We start from the raw sequence: 17,738 nt of genomic DNA on the forward strand, positions 1-17,738 counted from the left end.
GAAAATTATAGAAAATTTCAACGCACCTTGTAGAAATTGTAGAAAATTTCAGGGCACATTGTAGAAATTATGTAGAAATTGTAAAAATTCTATGAATTCTATTAATTGATGAAAAATTCTCATGAAATTGTTTGCCACATTGTAAAAAATATAGAATTTTGTCCATAAGTTGTATACATTGGTATTGTTGATTGTCTCCATGGATCAAACTTCATGTGTATGATGTAAATTTTGTGTTGTATTATATGTGTTGACTTATTTGGTATTGTTAAATTATGTTTTATATGAAATTTATATGATGTAAATTTTGTGTTGTACAGCTTCATCTATTGAACTTGTAATTTTTTTATACGATGTTAACTTGTATAAAATTGCATATCGAACATACGTTGTTTCACATAGGGATCGAAATGGAACCCTTTCGTCATGATAACGACGAGGACTTCCTTCAGGATATAATTGGTCAAGGTAGTGATGGCGAGTATGATGGCAGCGAATACCTGAATGATACTGGTGATGACGATGCTAATCAGCCAGAAGAAATGACCGTGCAAGACGTTAGCGCTGAGGTATATAGAATTCGTGCTTATATATATATATATATATATATATATATATATATATATATATATATATATATATATATATATATATATATATATATATATATATAAACATCTTCATGAATTCTGTATGTATGTACAATGTGTATTAAATAGATATTTTTTCTAGGCATCCGGATCGAGTAGGAAACTGAAACAGAAATGAGGGTCGAAGAAAATTATGGAGGAGCATACTATCATCACCTCATTGCACCCTGACAGTGAACCAAAGTCTCCGAAAGGTGTAAAGACGACAGTGGTCAATTAATGTGGATGTTATGTCAGGGACCACATTCCCATTAGCTTCAAGCTATGGAAGAAAAGCAAAGCCACGGATATTGATGCTGACATCATCCTCGAGATCGAGAAAGAAATGTTATGGGCAGATGTGAAACGGCACTTCAGTTTTCCAGAGGACAAAGAACAATTCTTTAAGGATTGGGTCATGAAGAAGATGGTCATTGCTTTTCAGACGTTCAAGAAAAATTTGAACAAAGACTACGTAAAAAAGGGACTCACGCCTAACTTCGAGAAAGACATCAAGAATCAACGTCTTTATTGGGAAGCATTCGTGCAGTACAAATCGTCCGAGGATAGCAAGAAGAAGAAAGCCCAAGCCAAAGAGAATGCGAGCAAAAAGAAGCACTTCTATCATCTTGGGCAAGGAGGATATGGGTCGGCGATTCCGAAATGGCAGAAGATAGAAGATGATCTCATTTCTAGAGGAATCGTACCTGCGACTTTCAACTGGCCGTTGCGAGCAAAACATTACTTCTACGCTCATGGAGGCACATTGAATATGGAAAATGGGTCGTTCGTCACTAGCGATGCCATCTGGGAAGCGGACGACACGCTCGATGTGGCACTAAAGGCCGTGTCCGAAGGCCGCTTCAAGTCGGACAGAGAGAAAGATGAGCTAATGTACGCTCTTGGGACACCGGAACACACAGGACATGTGCGAGGCATGAGGGTAGTTCCATGGAAGCATGGCTTCAGTGCCGACATAGAGACGTATCGAAGCCGACAGAGAAGAAAGGCTGAACAAGAAGAGAAGATGTGTGCCCTAGAAGAATGGGTAGCTTCGATTGAAGGTGCAATGGCAGCTAGCCAGCAGCAAAAACCAGAAGCCAGATCGACAGCTCATTTTGAGAGTAGCCCCGCCAGCTCGCAACGTCATAGCAGCGTCGCTTCCACGGAACACCCAGCCGCAGATCGAGCCGAAACGGTTGCGAAACATTACCCCGTGAACGACATCACCATGAGGACCCCCTGTGAGCTTCTATATCAGCTGAGGAAAAAACTCAAAGTAGTCGCTCACAGGATTGCTGAAGTCCCTATTCAAGGCAGGACTATCCATGACATGACGATTCCAGAAGGATATGCTAGAGTCATGGTTGACCGTGTCGAGAAAGGATGGGAAGACCTCGACCTCGAGATCCCTGCAGGCGATAGAGAAGAGGAACTAGGACAGACCCTCCACACTTGGATCTGTTGGAACAAACAGTACATAAGATTTCCGCAAGGAACCACAGAGTTCGCAGAAAGGGATCCTAGTCCGGCTCCGAGGTCACCGGCCACTCAAGGGTACCCTAGCGTGGAACCGCCATCACCGGCTGCTACCCGGGACCCCAGCGTTAGTTCATCGCCATCACCGGCCGCTTCCTGGGACCCCAGCGTTACACAAGAGCCTCCGCATCCACCTCCGGCCCCCGCGAAGAAGAAAAAATCTGATTGGGTCCCGCCACCGCCACCTCCAAGGCCGAAGAAGACCCAACAATGCAAGAAAGAGAAGCCCCCGCTAGAGAAGTCAGGGTACGAAATGACTGATGAGGAATTGACAGCGCATGTGCAAAAAGAAGTGCACGATCACTTCAAGACAAAGAAGCCTGAGCCGAAGGAACCAGTGGATCCAGCAGGGAAGAAATTCTTTCTTGGAATCATGTGCCAACCAAAGCAGAAAGAACTCCTATCGGACTACGACCGCTCGATCACAAAGTCATGGGAGAAGAAGAGTAACCGTCTGAAAAAGCAGACAATTCCCCAGCTCAGAGAACAACCCAACCAAACGGTACCCCCTCTAAAGGTGCTTTCAAAAGAGGATGAAGCTACTGCTCAGTTTGTTGAGGAAACCCGCCTCACAAAAGGTCAGCTCCAAGGTGATGAAATCAGGATTCACCCAGGGGCAAGTAGAAAACTATTTGTAATGGGGCAACCTCTTATGTGGCCAGAATTGATTGACATGCTACCAACGAGAATGCGTGAGTTGCATCAATGGTAAATGAAAGCATCGGCAGAGGGGTATGTAATGCTTCCTGCTCGAATTAAAGATATCCATTTCCATCGAGGGAAGGATGACGTATGGATTGATTTTGACCATCTTTGGTTTCTATACCATCAAGACACCCTAGACAAGTCACTCATCAGTGTATGGGCTATGTAAGTGTTTCCTCTCATTTCTATACTCTAGCTCTACTAAGTCTCTTTGCTTTCTCATCCCCTCCTTTTATTTGTAATCGTGCAGGATGAAAGCGCAAGAATGCCGAAAGAACGGAATCTACAACATAGGCTTCATGGACCCAAATATTATACATGGGCAGCATGATCGCACATTCATTCTATTGTCGTACAACTTCGAGTGAGTCCTTTGACTTTTTTTAATCACTTCAATTTGCCAATAATATAAGTATATATCCAACATTTCTTCTAACCATGTGTATCAACAGTTTCCACTGGATCCTACTTGTGATCGAGATCGATCGGTCCCGAGTCACGGTGTTCGACTCTTTGAGGAAACCAAAAGAAAAATATCAAGATCTCATAAATATCATGCAAAGGGCATGGTCTCGGTTCCTCAGAAAACAAATAGGAGTCTCGTCAACGCCATGTGAACTTGAATTCAAACTTAACAAGATGGTACGAATATAATACATATCGCACATCTACTTTCATTTATTCAAACAACATGAATATTTCATAACATATATATATAGTGTTTCAGATAGAAGCAAGGAACCAACCTCTGTGGATACTACGTATGCGAGCACATGCATTATTTTTGCAGAGACACAAAGAGGATGACACAACATGCATTCGATGTATGTATAACATTAATAACAATTTCTTGCATTTAATTCCATGCAGGTACTAACTGAAAATATTGTTGTTTATTTGTACTTGATAGATTTGGTGTATGAAAGAAGACCTCATCGAACCGGCAAGAATCATGGCAATTCAAGAATCACTCTATGGATTTCTGTTGGATGAGGTGATAAATCCAAAAGGTGAATTTTATTTAGATCAAAGGATAAGCGTGGCTCGAGCTGATCCAAAGAAGCGCGGCAACAGCGATGACAAAGACGATGACTAGAATTATTTAAGAATTTGTCGGAAAAAACTTATGAGCATTCATACTTGTAAATATTTCAGTAAACCAAAGTTCACTATTATTAGAAATAATTGTAATATTTCAAGTGTATATAAATATAATATGTATATAATTTCTTTTATTTGTTCGATACAAATACGAATACTAGATACGAGTACGAATACACAAACTGCTACGAGTACGAATATTAATACTAATTAATTGAAATTGAAAAGAAAAGAGAAGAAACATAAAGGGCAACAAAAAAAACTTATATTAGTACCGGTTGGTTCCACCTGCGTGGCCAGCAGTTTAGTACTGGTTGGTGTTACCAACTGGTACTAAATGCGTCTTTTAGTACCGGGCGTGGCGACCGGTACCAAGTGCACGCACACTTAGTACCGATGGAGCGGTACCGGGTGTGGAACCGGTACAAACTAGGGGTTCCCGCCCAGTACTAATGTAAGTTTTTCTAGCAGTGAGAAGAAGCTAAACAAAGGACCAAGATGGCCAAAGAGGCACCACAACTAACAATATGCCCTACAGGGGACCAAAGCAACGACCACAACACTCCAACAGCTACCAATTGAGCCTGCAAGAAAGAATATAACAACGCAGAGGTTGCATACAAACTAGACAAAGCCTTGCAAAGAACCACCCAGAACAGAGGGGCTAGTAACCTGCACCAACAGTGTGGCAAAGAATCCGCCAACGAAGACCACGATGGCCAAGCATTCGTCAACTATACGACGATGGTGGCAAAGTATCCGCCACGGATTCCACCGACAGCCAAGTATCCGCCATGGAAGGAGCAACAGCACCACTATGGCGAAGCATCTGCAGGAAGGATGAACATGATACACCCGACAACCAAGCATCTGCAAACGAGCCACCCAAAGCAGACGGGCAAGTAACTAGAAGCGACGGAGGCAAAGCATCCGCCAGAGAAATGAATGAGCCAAGTCTCTGCCACAAAAAAGGCGATAGTGGCAAGACGTCCTCTATGAAAGCCAAAATGACCAAGCATCCTACTTCTCAACCCATGAGTGTTATTCGGGCCAAGTAGTTGAATGGATCATGCTTAGTTCAAGTGTGCTAGGTTGGCCCAATTATGTGATTGGTTCTACTTCTTTTGTTTTGTTTGTGTCTTCGTAGATGGAAACCCTACTGGAAACCCGAACTTTGCCGTGTGCAAGCAGCTTTGCCGAGTGCCAAAAATCGGGCACTCGGCAAACATGCCATTTGCCGAGTGCCTGACTTCCGGCACTCGGCAAAGCCGTGGCACACGACATAAACTATTTTTACCGAGTGCAAGCACTCAGCAAATATTAGGCACTCGACAAAGACTCTCTTTGCCAAGTGTCCTAGGTCATGCACACGACAAAGCCGGCGCACGTGCCCACCACGTGTGCCGGCCGGGCATCTCCTATGAAAACACCTAACGTCCGTTAGCTTTGCCGAGTGCTGCACATTTGGCACTTGGCTTTGCCGAGTGCCAAACGTGAAAAGCCAAGTGCCAAATGTGCAGCACTCGGCAAAGCTGTCTTTGCCGAGTGCCGAACTTGTTGCACTCGGCAAATGGTTTGAATTTTTTTTTACATTTTGCATTCCAAATTTTTTCTTCTCTCCTCTAGTTTGAAAAGTTACTCCCTGGTGATATATGATACGTTAATGAATTGGTTTACTATATTCCACCATTTTATTTTGTTTCAGGGAAATTATCGGTCGAAATTAAATATGAATTGCAAGTGGGTCGAAATTTCAAAATAATTGAAAGGGAAAGTGATATTCATGTTATTGAATCAAAATTGAGGCGTATCGGGGAAAGAAATTCAAATTTGATACATCCTGATCACGAAACTGGACCGCAAACCTGTGCCCGGAAGTTCGGAAAAAGTAAAAAATAGCAAACGAGGTCTGAAAATCATGGGACTTGTTAAAATGTCATGATATCATACTGGGATAGTGTGAAAAAAAATAATATCATTTCGAACAAGTTGTACGTATGCTGTTTACAAACCGGAGGATCTCCAAAGAAGTTTCAGAGAGATTCGGAGTATCCGGCAGGATTTGTAATCGAAACATAAAATAATAGGTTTTTTCGCATGAAATGATCAAACATAAATAGTTGAGTCAATTTGGAAAGTTATTTAAAATAAATTAAATCAAAATTTGTGAAACACCAGATCAAAATGAATTAGCTGATAAAAATTAAATTTGAGTTTCAAACGCATGAAATAATAGATTTTTTCGCATAAAATCATGAAACATGAATTGTTGAGTGATTTTGGCCAGTTAAGAAATGTGTCAAAATTACGCAAACATGTAATAGTGGTAGATTTTTAAAAGAAAAACAAATGGAGTAAAAAAAAATTAATGCCAAGTGCCCTAGATCTGGCACTCGGCAAAGTTCGATATGCCGAGTGCCAACAGAAGGGCACTCGGCAAAGCAGATTTTTCGGTTAAAAAAAATTGTTCTTTGCCGAGTGCCGCCGATCCGGCACTCGGCAAAGCTTGAGGTTTGCCAAGTGCCGCATCATGGGCACTCGGCAAAGTCGGGGACTTAACCCCCCACGGACTTCGCCCTTTCACCATTTCACGTATCCCCGCCGCCCCCCTCCCGCATCCCCGCTGGCGCCGGCCTCTCCCGCCCCCCCCCTTCCCGCATCCCTGCTGCCGCCGCCCCCATCCCGCCTCCCCGCAGGACCGCCCCCGTCCCGCATCCCCCCGCCGCCACCCCCGTGCCACACCCCACGGCCGCGCCCCCGGCCCGCGCCCCCGGCGTCCTGCGCCACATGCCTCCCGCGCCCCCGGCCCGCGACGACCGGCGTCCCGCGCCCCCGGCTCGCGGAAGCCAGTGTCGCGCGCCCCCGGCCCGCGTGCCGCGGCCCCGGCCACGGCGTCCGGCATCCCGCACCCCCGGCCGACGTCTCGCGCCCTTGCTGGGGCCCCCTGCAGCGAAGGTGATGACCGGCCGGCTTTATTTTTTTTGTTCTATTTATTTAGTTTATTTACTTGTTTTAATTAGATATTAACTAAATATTAAATAGAATTTAGATAGTGAGTTGTTTATTAAGTTGTTAGATAATAACTAGAATTTAGATAGTGAATTAACTATTTGTTAGATATTAGTTGTTTTAGTGATAACTATATATATTAATTTTCATCATGAGTTCCTTGTGCATGTATTATTTGAAGGATGTAATTTTCAATGATTGATATATACTTTATGCTGTAAATTTAGTTGTAAATTTGTCGGCCGTCGTGCCTTGAATGTGGTTGCGGGCCATCGCGCCGTTATTTTATTATAGGTTTTGGAAACCTCCACGTGCAGGGGAGGTGCTGCCGAAATTTTGAGCTGACTGTTGTGTTTGTGATTTTGCAGGAGCTAGGAGTTAGGTGTTGCACCGTCCTTGAGTTGCCACTTTGTAGGACAGCAAGGTGAGACATACATAAACCCCTATTTTCATATCATGTTCCTAGTTCATGTAACCCGGTTAGGCGTCTCCCGTTCGAAATAGATACGGTTGGAAATATGCAGATGTTTTGCATATTTATGGCCGTATCTGTTTTGAATTGTCCACGTTCTTTGGACAGCCCGAGGATGCGTAGATGGGGTCAGTTTCTATGATCCGCTCCAATCTGAGGTAGAGTTTCGGCACCATCTCCCCGTTGTTCTCCGGTTACACAATCTCCCTTCCAGGACTTGTATCTAGAGAACAGCGGGGAGGTGCTGTCGAAATTCTATCTCGAATAGGAGTGGATCATGAAAACTGACTGCATCTACACATCCTTAGGTGGGATTAGGACCTATCGTCACCTAGTAGACTATAGGGACACCGTCTACATACATTTGATTTTGATAGTACTTGCTGATATCTTGGAAGATGGATGACCGTGAGTGGATGTACACGGGCCGGCAAAGTCAGGCTAGCATGACCGATGAATGGATTCAAAAGACTAACGATTTCTTGGAAGGGGCATGGGTGCATGCTGAAGGATCGAGTGTCATGTGGTGTCCCTGCAGCAGTTGTGCAAACAAGAAACAAAAGACAAAGAAGGTCATGGGCCAACATCTTTGCAAGTATGGATTTACGTCAGACTATACACGGTGGACCTTTCATGGTGAAGCCCATCGTATGAGGGACGAGGTTGTGAGGCAACGCATCGATGAATGTGATGAAGATGGTGGGATCGGAGATATGTTAGATGACTATCATGAGGCCCATTTCGGTGAAGGAACGCAGGAGGAGGAGCCAGAGGCAACCGCAAAGGTGTATTACGAGATGTTGGAGGTGGCACAGAAACCCCTTCACGGCCAAACAAAGGTTTCTCAGCTGGACGGCATTGGACGCCTCATGCTTGAGTCGAGACGCCTTCGATAGTATGTTGACCGTTTTTAGCAGCATGCTTCCGAAAGATCACATTCTGCCCAAGACAATGTATCAGACACAAAAAATCCTTGGTGCACTTAAGATGCCACATGAGCAGATACATTCTTGTCCGAATGGGTGCATCTTATTTAGGAAAGAACACAAGGCTGAAACTTACTGTTTAAGTGCAAAGCCTCTAGGTTCCTGGAGGTGGACTCTGCTGACGGTCAGCCTAAGAGACAGCTCACGATCCCCGTGAAAATCGTACGGTACCTTCCATTCATTCCGAGGATCCAACGGCTGTACATGACCGAGGAATCCGCGAAACAGATGACATGGCACAAAAAAGGTGTTCGATACAACCCTGAGAAGATGGTGCATCCATCCGATGGTGAATCATGGACCCATTTTGATGGGATTCATCGTGAGAAAGCCGAAGAAGCTCGTAATGTATGTGTTGCACTGGAAACAGATGGGTTCAATCCTTATGGATGGTGTCCGCGTCGTACTCATGTTGACCCATCTTTGCTATACCTCTGAATCTTCCCCCTGGCATTCTCTTTCAACAATAGACCATATTCGTGTTGTTGATTATTCCTGAGCACCCGGAGAATAAAATGAGTGTTTACATGGAACCTCTGATCGATGATTTGGTCAAGGCATGGGAGGAAGGGGTGTGGAGTACGACCGAGCGACAAAGACAAACTTCAAAACGTATGTTTGGTACCACTACTTCCTGCATGACCTCCCGGCGTATGGCATATTCTGCGGCTGGTGTACTCACGGGAAATTCCCATGCCCAACATGCAAGGTAACTCTGCAGTTCATTTGGTTGAGGAAGGGGGGCAAGTATTCATTGTTCGACAAACATCAACAATTCCTCCCTGCTGACCATCCATTTAGAAGAGACATTAAGAGCTTCACTAAAGGTGTCGTAGTTACAGACCCTGCACCGCCAATAATGATGGGTGCTGCGCTTCATGCTCAGATAGATGCTCTCCAGGTCAATGAAGCAGTGGTTTTGTGGGATATGGCGAGGAACATGCCTGGACTCAGAAGTCGGGTTTGTGGTGGCTTCCCTATATTAATGACCTCCTCCTTCCACACAATATTGATATGATGCACACTGAAAAGAATTGGGGCGAGGCTCTTTTCGGAACAGTCATGGATATCCCTGATAAGACGAAGGACAACATTAAGGCTAGAGTGGATTTGGCAACGTTGTGTGATAGACCAAGATACGAAATGAAGACTTCGAGACTAGGGAGAAAATGGAAGAAGACTCAGGCCGACTTTGTCCTAACGAGGGCTCAAAAGAAGGAAGCACTAGAGTGGATCCAAAAGTTACAATTTTCCGATGTGTATGCAGCGAATCTGAGGAGGGGAGTGAACTTAACTACTATGCGAATCAATGGGCTCAAGAGTCATGACTATCACATATGGATTGAATGGCTTCTACCAGTGATGGTTCGAGGCTATCTCCCTGATCATGTCTGGCTAGTGCTAGCAGAGTTCAGCAATTTCTTCCGCCAGCTTTGTGCTAAGGAGTTATCTCAGGCCGTAATTGCGGACATGGAAAAAATGGCTCATGTGTTGCTATGTAAACTGGAGAAGATCTTTCCACCTGCCTTCTTCAATCCAATGCAGCATTTACTTCTACACCTCCCATATGAGGCACGAATGGGGGGGCTGTGCAGTCCCGTTGGTGCTATTCAATTGAGAGATGTCAGAAGATTCTTTGAATGAAATGTAAAAATAAATGCAAAATTGAATCTTCAATTGCAGAGGCATATATTCTAGAGGAGGTGTCAAACTTCACAACTAAATACTATGGTGAGAAGTTTCTCAGCGTGCATAATCCACCCCCACGTTACAATACTGGCGATAATGAATCGAGTCTCAGCATTTTCCGAGGACAACTTGGAAGTGCAAGTGATGCGAGGTACAAGACCCTGAACCATGAAGAGTGGCACCATATCATGCTATATTTGTTGACCAACCTTTCTTCCCCCAAACCAATCTTCTCCTTAAGCTTATGCACAACTTTCAGTTTAGCATCGTCCTTTGTTTCCACCCTGGTGAAAACACCACAAAACTGTAACCCCTGCATATTCCTTTTGACTGGCATAAGACGCTCCAAGTACAGTAGTTTCCTTAAGTGACAATTTCAGATTTCATATCTTCTGCAACATCTCTGGATCCAGAAACTGCAACAAAAATCTCATCCATATATCTACAAGCATATATTATCTTAGTCTGACAATCTGTCGGGGTTCGTTCGCGTTGGGGTGAGTGAGAAGTGAGGAGAACCTTGCCGTTGAGGCCGCGGCGTGCGTCGCCCTGAGAGCTCCCGGAGGAGGCGACCACGACCGGACGCAAGGAAGGACATGGCGCCAAGCGTCCTGGTCTAGCGGGGCATTAAGTCGAACGGGTGGCGTGCGCGGCGGCGACGAGTCAGGTGGTGCCGTTTGCCTCGGCAGAAGAATCGTGCGCCGCGCGGGCCTGGACTCGGTGGTCATCGTGAACCCGCACATGTCGCTGGGCCTGGCTGGCCCATCCAAGTTCCAGGCTCTGAGGCCCGATTTTCAGAAAGTTTCTGGAGCCGGGGGCTCCGCTGGCGGCAGCGTGCGGGCACTCCGGACGGGGCCTCGAGCTCCATGAGATGCTACGCCGCCACCAGCGTGCGAGCGCGGCGCGAGGAGGCTCCGCATCCCCGGCCGCGTAGGCGAGCTCCGCCCCTGGCCGCGCCGAGCCATTACCACCGCCATCCGCGCCTTTTCGCTTGGCTGCTCCGCCGGTCCGCAGGGGTTGCGCCGCCGCCCTGCGGGGGAGCTGCTCCGGCCCCGTGTGACCCATCAGTCTTATCATATTTAATGATCTTATGAAAATATAAAGCATCATCTTATCATATTTATTTATAAAATATCCTAGCCCTGCAGTCGCACGGGTTGATGGACTAGTGAATTATAATTTGGAAGGGAGGGAATAGCTGGGTTTAATTTATTTGAAAAGCTATTCCTTGCTTGGGTGGCTCGCCCATCAATATATAAAAATGGAAAAAAATGAAATGAAAAACAAGTGCTCACGCACACGTGGGTCAGAATTAAGCGCAACACGCGTTTGGCGTATTCATCACGATCGATGGGACACGCATTCAGTGTTCATCGCTTCATTTTGTTGACTTTGACCAGATCAGAAACACGGACCACCGACGAGGAGATGGTGACCGCTTCAATCTTATCTGGCTTATTTCGTTTGAAAAGAAAAACCGAGTCATATTTATCTAGGCAGGAGTTATATATGGTACTTCGTTATATGGTCACTAGCTACTGGTTTGCACTTGCTATTTTTTTAGAGGTGCTTAAGGAATGAAACGGAGGAATCACGCAAAGTTCCCTCGGTCCATGCATGGCTGCCGTCCTGCCGAACATAGCCCACGGTCGTACTCTTTCCTTAGAGAATGTTGTTTTTACTCCCTTTTTCTTCCATGGATAATTGATACTTGTACTCCCAAGCAACCTAGTTAGGTTGCAGGCCATTGTGTAGGTTGCTTTCTGGAAACATTTGTCTTATCAGCTACAATTCACTTTACCTAATTAAATCGGACCAGTTTAATTTTGACTGAGTTTATAGGAAAAATACCATCGACAATTAGCTTCATTAAATCCACCGTAACATGTGTTGCTATGGTATTTATTTGGTATTATATATGTTAATGTACGTTTCTAAAAACAATCAATGTTATATAGTATTCAATTTTGACTTAAGATGATAAAATCAAAATGAATTATAGTTTAGAATGCAGGGAGCAATATATATTAATATTAGTACCATGCATGACCACAGGTACACCAAAAAAAAATAAACGTGCATAGAGTGGGCCGGTCCACACGTGTAGCGTAATCATACAACCTGATCTATGCACGACAAGTAACGTGGCGGTGTGTTTTGTCTGCAGTACTGACGTCATTTTCAAACACGGTCCCTTTTATTTCCTGTTTATATGATGATTATTATTATTGGTGGTATACAGTACTGAAAGCATGTTGGCTGCTATAGAGCATCGATCGATCGTGATTCGATTCGATCAGCTAGCACGCCCCTAGCTAGGCGGCATGAGTAAAGTTGAAGTTGCTGCAGGAGAGCCCTATGGCGCTGAGAAACGTGGTGAAGCCGAGCTGCTTCTTGTCCTCGTCGATCACCAGCAGGCGGTTCTCCAGCTGGAACCCACCGATGATCGCCGCCGGCGCTTGGCCGCCCTTGCCACTACGGACGAACCCGAGGCAGGCCGTGTCGGCGTCCACCTGCACCATGGAGTTGCCGCCGACCACCAGGAAGCTGGCCCCGCCCTCGAGTGCCACGTCTATCTGCGGCACGCCGTAGCCGAGCCGCGACAGCGACACCGCCAGCTTGGTCGAGTTGTAGCACCGCTCGAACGGCGCCACCGCGGCGACCCTCTGCATCCACGGGAAGCTGGGCCCGGACGCCGCCTGGTCCCACGCCTTCACCAGCGGGCCGTACACGTCGGGCCGGAGCGCCGTGTACGGGATCGTCGAGCTCAGCCCGACGGCGAGCGGCCCGCCGACGGCTTGCTTCTGCTCCACGGTGATGCCGGTGGCGGAGACAAAGTATCCTGGGGATCCATGGAACCCGTGGAGCCGAGCTGTGCCGGCCAGCATCGCCGTGAAGTCGCCCCGGTCCGGCGGGATGAAGAACAAGGGACCCCCGCCGAAGATGGCCACGCCCACGCTGTCGCCGCTTGTCGTCTTGCCGTCGCTCGGGAGGCAGAGCGCCATCTTGTTCGCGACCTTCTGCGTGCGGGCGACCTGCGCGGGGAACGACGACCGGCCCGACGGCGCCAGCCCCGCGACGCCGACGACGGCGGCGCCAGCCGGCGGCGGGGTGGCGCAGGTGGCCACGGCGGGGAAGGAGACCGGGAACAGCGGGTTCTTGCCGTCGGTGGCGTTGGCGGAGAGCGTCGTCGTGACCGTACCCTTTCCCTTCTTGGCGTCGCACGGCAAGGAGATGGCCGGGCTGGAGAGGTCGAGGACGAGCGGGCGGCCGTCCTTGAGCGGCGCGGTGTAGAGGGAGGTGGAGGCGTCCTTGGTGACGGCCGCGAGCAGGGGCTTGCCGCCGCCATTGCTGGCCGCTGTCCATGTCGACAAGGCGGACATGCAGAGTAGTGAGATGATGAGGAAGGATTGGGATTTCGGGTTCCACATTTCTGCTAGTTGGTTTGGTGTTGTTGTGCTCGATTGGTGCGGTTTGTTACATTGATGGTTTAGTTTATATAGACTTTAGAACGTACGCATGACGATTGCCTCTGTTTAATAGCCGTACATATTTGGCCAATTGTCTGCCGCATGCCCACATATACACATGCTAAATAGAGTATAATAACTTTTTTTTTTAAGACGGAGAGAGTAGATAATTTTACAACAGCTCTAAAATACATGGCGACCAAATATGACACCGGGCCAATTACAACGAGGTGGAACTAATTGCAATAGATCTAGTCCAGTTGCAACTGGACACAAACCAGTTGTAATCGGACACGAATCGTTTGCAACGAGACCCGACCCAGTTGCAATCTACTCTCTCCGTTGCGATCCCATTGCAACTCGACCGAACTCATTTGTAATTGGGTACGAACCTGTTGCAATTGCACCCGGTCCAGTTGCAACCAGGGTGGGTGCATTGTAAATATACAGTAAGTATGTATGTATGTCTATTTGTGTGTATATATATGAGTATTGTGTAAGAATATTAAATAAGTGAGAGAGTTGTAGGTAAAATTTTATTTGAATAAAGTGCACTATAGGTCTCTAAACTAATGGTGTCAACTAAACATCCATTCAAATCCATAAACTCTTTAAAGGGGTCCATCGCAGGTCCCAAACGCGTCACGTGAACTCTTGAGGCCGAAGTGGCATATCACTGTCAGGGTTTTAAAATCCGACCGGTGACCGGTAACCGCCGGCCTGCGGTTCCGGTATACCGGTCCGGTTTGGCCGGTTACCGGTCGGAACCGGACAAATTCAAATTTAAATTCAAACTTTCCAGTTCAACTGGTTCGTACCGGTATACCGGCCGGTTTGGCTGGTAACCGGTCAAATTCAATTTTTTTTTCTTTTTTGGTTTAAATTCAAATGCCCGCAAAGTATACTAAATAAATGTTTGTATAACATATTTTAGTCTAAATGAACCCTCCAACCCTCTTTTGTACTACTTTTACATTGTATTGGTATACTTTTGTATGCACGCTTTTTTTATTTAACTTCAAATGCCCGCAAACTATACTAAATGAACGAATTTTTGAGAAAATTTGACACCATTAGATTAGTCGCATCTTGAAGTATTTTTAGGAATTTTTTGAGAATTTTTCATTTTTTTGAATTCAAATTTAAATTTTGAATTTGGACTGGTTTCATACCGGACCAAACCAGAACCGGTCCGGACCGGTTTGACCGGTTACCGACGGTTTTGTTGAACCCTGGTCACTGTAGCACCTCGCTGGAGTAAATGTGCAATAAAACCCCTAACTTTTATACACCTTCACTTGGATGCCCTCCCTCCTCTCTCTTTTGTTCTCCGGATACCCCACCGCCGGGTAGGGCAGCCGTGCCGCCCCCTTCCCATCGCCGCCCTCCTCCCTCCCGCTCCCACTCCTCTGCGCCCTACTCCTGGCCGTTGCATCCCTGCGGAGGCCAAATCTGGGTAGAGCCGGGCCGCCGATGTTCGAGATGAGGCGAGCCAGCGGTGCCCCCCGCGGCGCGAGGCTGAGGTCCAGCCCGGCGATGGGTGCCGGGCCACAGGCTGTCGTTCCGCATCAGGCCGTCGCCGTTGCTGTAGGGAAATGGGTAGGCTACGCTAGCATCACTACCGCATATACCCAAGATACTTGCGAGTAGAAGATCATAGATCGTTACCACTAGACGCGCAGCGCAGCAGAAGAAGTCGCGCGTCGATGTAGACGAAGTAGTCGATCACGTCCCACGCACCGAGCTCCTCGTCCTTAATCCCAGCAGCCGATCAGCGCAGTAGTCGCAGCAGCGCCTCCACGGAGTCCACACGTACGGGGATGAAACGCCGGGCGTCGGTGTGCTAGCACCACACGCACGGCAAGGGCGGCGGCCGAGAGAGGGGGGCGGCGGCTAGGGAGGTGGCGGGGCTCACCGGTTGTCTCGCCCCCTTAGCCCCTCCCTCATATATATAGGGCGTACTAATGGGCTTCTATCTCATAGGCCCATTAGTAACCCTAATCTCTCTTGGATCAATATCCTCTTGGGCCTTTAAACCGTATTGTGATGATGGGCTCTTGGGCATATCACCAACAATCTCCCACTTGCACTAGAGACAATCATACAGGCAAGCTTTTCAACATTCCAAACCCCTTAAGCGTGTGACCCGTTAGGTTCATGTGTAGGTGGTCGTGATCGGAAATTATTTACGAATCACAAGTCAATAGCGGCACCTAGCAGGGCATAGTGACTCACAAATACACATAAAGATCATATTGGCCGAACCTTAGATATACTCATACACCGATCCCTTTGCCACACGATACCAGTCAAGCTCAAGGCGAGATGCGTGCCACCTTTGTGATAGCTCGACCATTCTCTCGATCTAATAGTGGATTCTATTCATAACTAACCTTTAGTCATCATGATTAACTCTTTAATCACTTTGGCATGGCCATGCACTTTCAAATCCAACTATCTCGAGGGGCCCAGAGATATCTCTCCCGTTATCTAGGAGGGGCAAATTCCATCTTGATCCGCTCACATCTCATTCCATGTTTCATGACACACCTGTAAGCTACTTTTGTAACTACCCAGTCACGGAGTAGCGTTTAGCAGCCCCAAGATGCACCACTACACACAGTGAGAAACAATGGCGATCTCAGGTCTAAGGATCCAGTAGGTATAACACTCAAGAACAACTTATGCCACATACAAAATAACAATCCCAACATTGTCTTGGAGTGGGGCAATCCAACACCATGTTCACCAACATGTGTCCACATCATTAATCCGATACCTCCATATCCATGATCCGTGAAACATGATCATCAATTAATGCATGTGCTAGTCTCAACGTCGTTGTTGTCCCACATAACGACATAAACTAGGGATAATTTAGAATCATATCATTGTCAACAAAGAGTTTCACGAACAAGTCACATACTTGATAATCAATGTAAAATAATCATCAATGGAACAAATAACAATTATTCATCATTACATAAACATACTCATGACACAAAAAATCTCTCACGCACACTAGAATTACTGATGTAAGTATCTAATACCCATAGATCTCATGTGCGCCTCATTCTTTGGTTGTGGGAGAGGCTTCGTCAACGGACCAGCAACGTTTGAATCCGTGTGCACCTTACAAACCTTCACATCACCTCTCTCAACAAAGTTACGGATGAGGTGATACTTCCGCAGTATATGTATGGACTTCTTAATTGTTCTAGGCTCCTTTGCTAGTGCAACGGTACCACTATTATCACAATAGAGGTCCACTGGACTGGACGCACTAGGAACAACACCCAAGTCAGAAACAAACTTTCTGATCCAAACAACTTCTTTTGCAGCTTCGGAAGCTACAATATACTCGGCCTCTGTCGTCGAATCAGCCACAATATCTTGCTTGGAACTCTTCCAGCTCACTGCCCCACCATTGAGGCAGAAAACAAAACCGGATTGCGATTTGGAGTCATCTTTGTCTGTTTGAAAACTAGCATCGGTGTAACCCTTTACAAGGAGCTCATCTTCGCCTCCAAATATTAGGAACATATCCTTAGTTCTTCTAAAGTACTTAAGGATACTCTTTACAATTGTCCAGTGAGCTTCACCGAAATCTGACTGATACCTGCTCGTAACATTTAGAGCAAAGGAAACATCTGGGCGCGTGCAAAGCATAGCATACATGATCGACCCTATGGCTGAAGCATAAGGAATCGTACTCATCCTCTTTTGCTCATCAGGTTTCGTAGCATACTGACTCTTGCTTAGAGTAATGCCATGTGACATTGGCAAGAAACCTTTCTTTAAATCTTGCATATTGAACCGATTCAATATCTTGTCAATGTACGTGTCTTGGCTTAATCCAATTAGCCTTTTTGATCTATCTCTATAGATCCTAATACCCAGAATGTAAGCCGCCTCTCCTAAATCCTTCATCGAATAACTCTTTTTCAATGAGGTTTTAACGGCTTCAAGCATTGGAATATCATTTCCGATCAGTAATATGTCATCCACATATAGGACCAGAAACACAAGTGCGCTCCCACTAGCATTTTTGTAAACACAAGGCTCATCTTCATTCTTGATGAAGCCAAACCCTTTGACTACTTCATCAAAACGAATATTCCAACTCCGAGATGCTTGC

General features: G+C 46.3%; 1 protein-coding gene across 1 annotated transcript; it reads right to left on the reverse strand.

Moving 5' to 3' along the window:
* Positions 1-12,305: 12,305 nt before the first annotated feature.
* On the reverse strand, positions 12,306-13,611 carry LOC120703336 (chitinase CLP-like). Its single transcript, XM_039987371.1, has one exon. The coding sequence runs from the start codon at positions 13,559-13,561 to the stop codon at positions 12,446-12,448; it is 1,116 nt and encodes a 371-aa protein (XP_039843305.1). The 5' UTR covers positions 13,562-13,611; the 3' UTR covers positions 12,306-12,445.
* Positions 13,612-17,738: the final 4,127 nt, after the last annotated feature.

The sequence above is a fragment of the Panicum virgatum genome, chromosome 4K, assembly GCF_016808335.1.
Source record: "Panicum virgatum strain AP13 chromosome 4K, P.virgatum_v5, whole genome shotgun sequence".
Classification (NCBI taxonomy): domain Eukaryota; kingdom Viridiplantae; phylum Streptophyta; class Magnoliopsida; order Poales; family Poaceae; genus Panicum; species Panicum virgatum.

Bases quoted from the DNA above. Each gene is read 5' to 3' on its own strand.
- LOC120703336 (XM_039987371.1), bottom strand. From the start codon at position 13,561: ATGTGGAACCCGAAATCCCAATCCTTCCTCATCATCTCACTACTCTGC.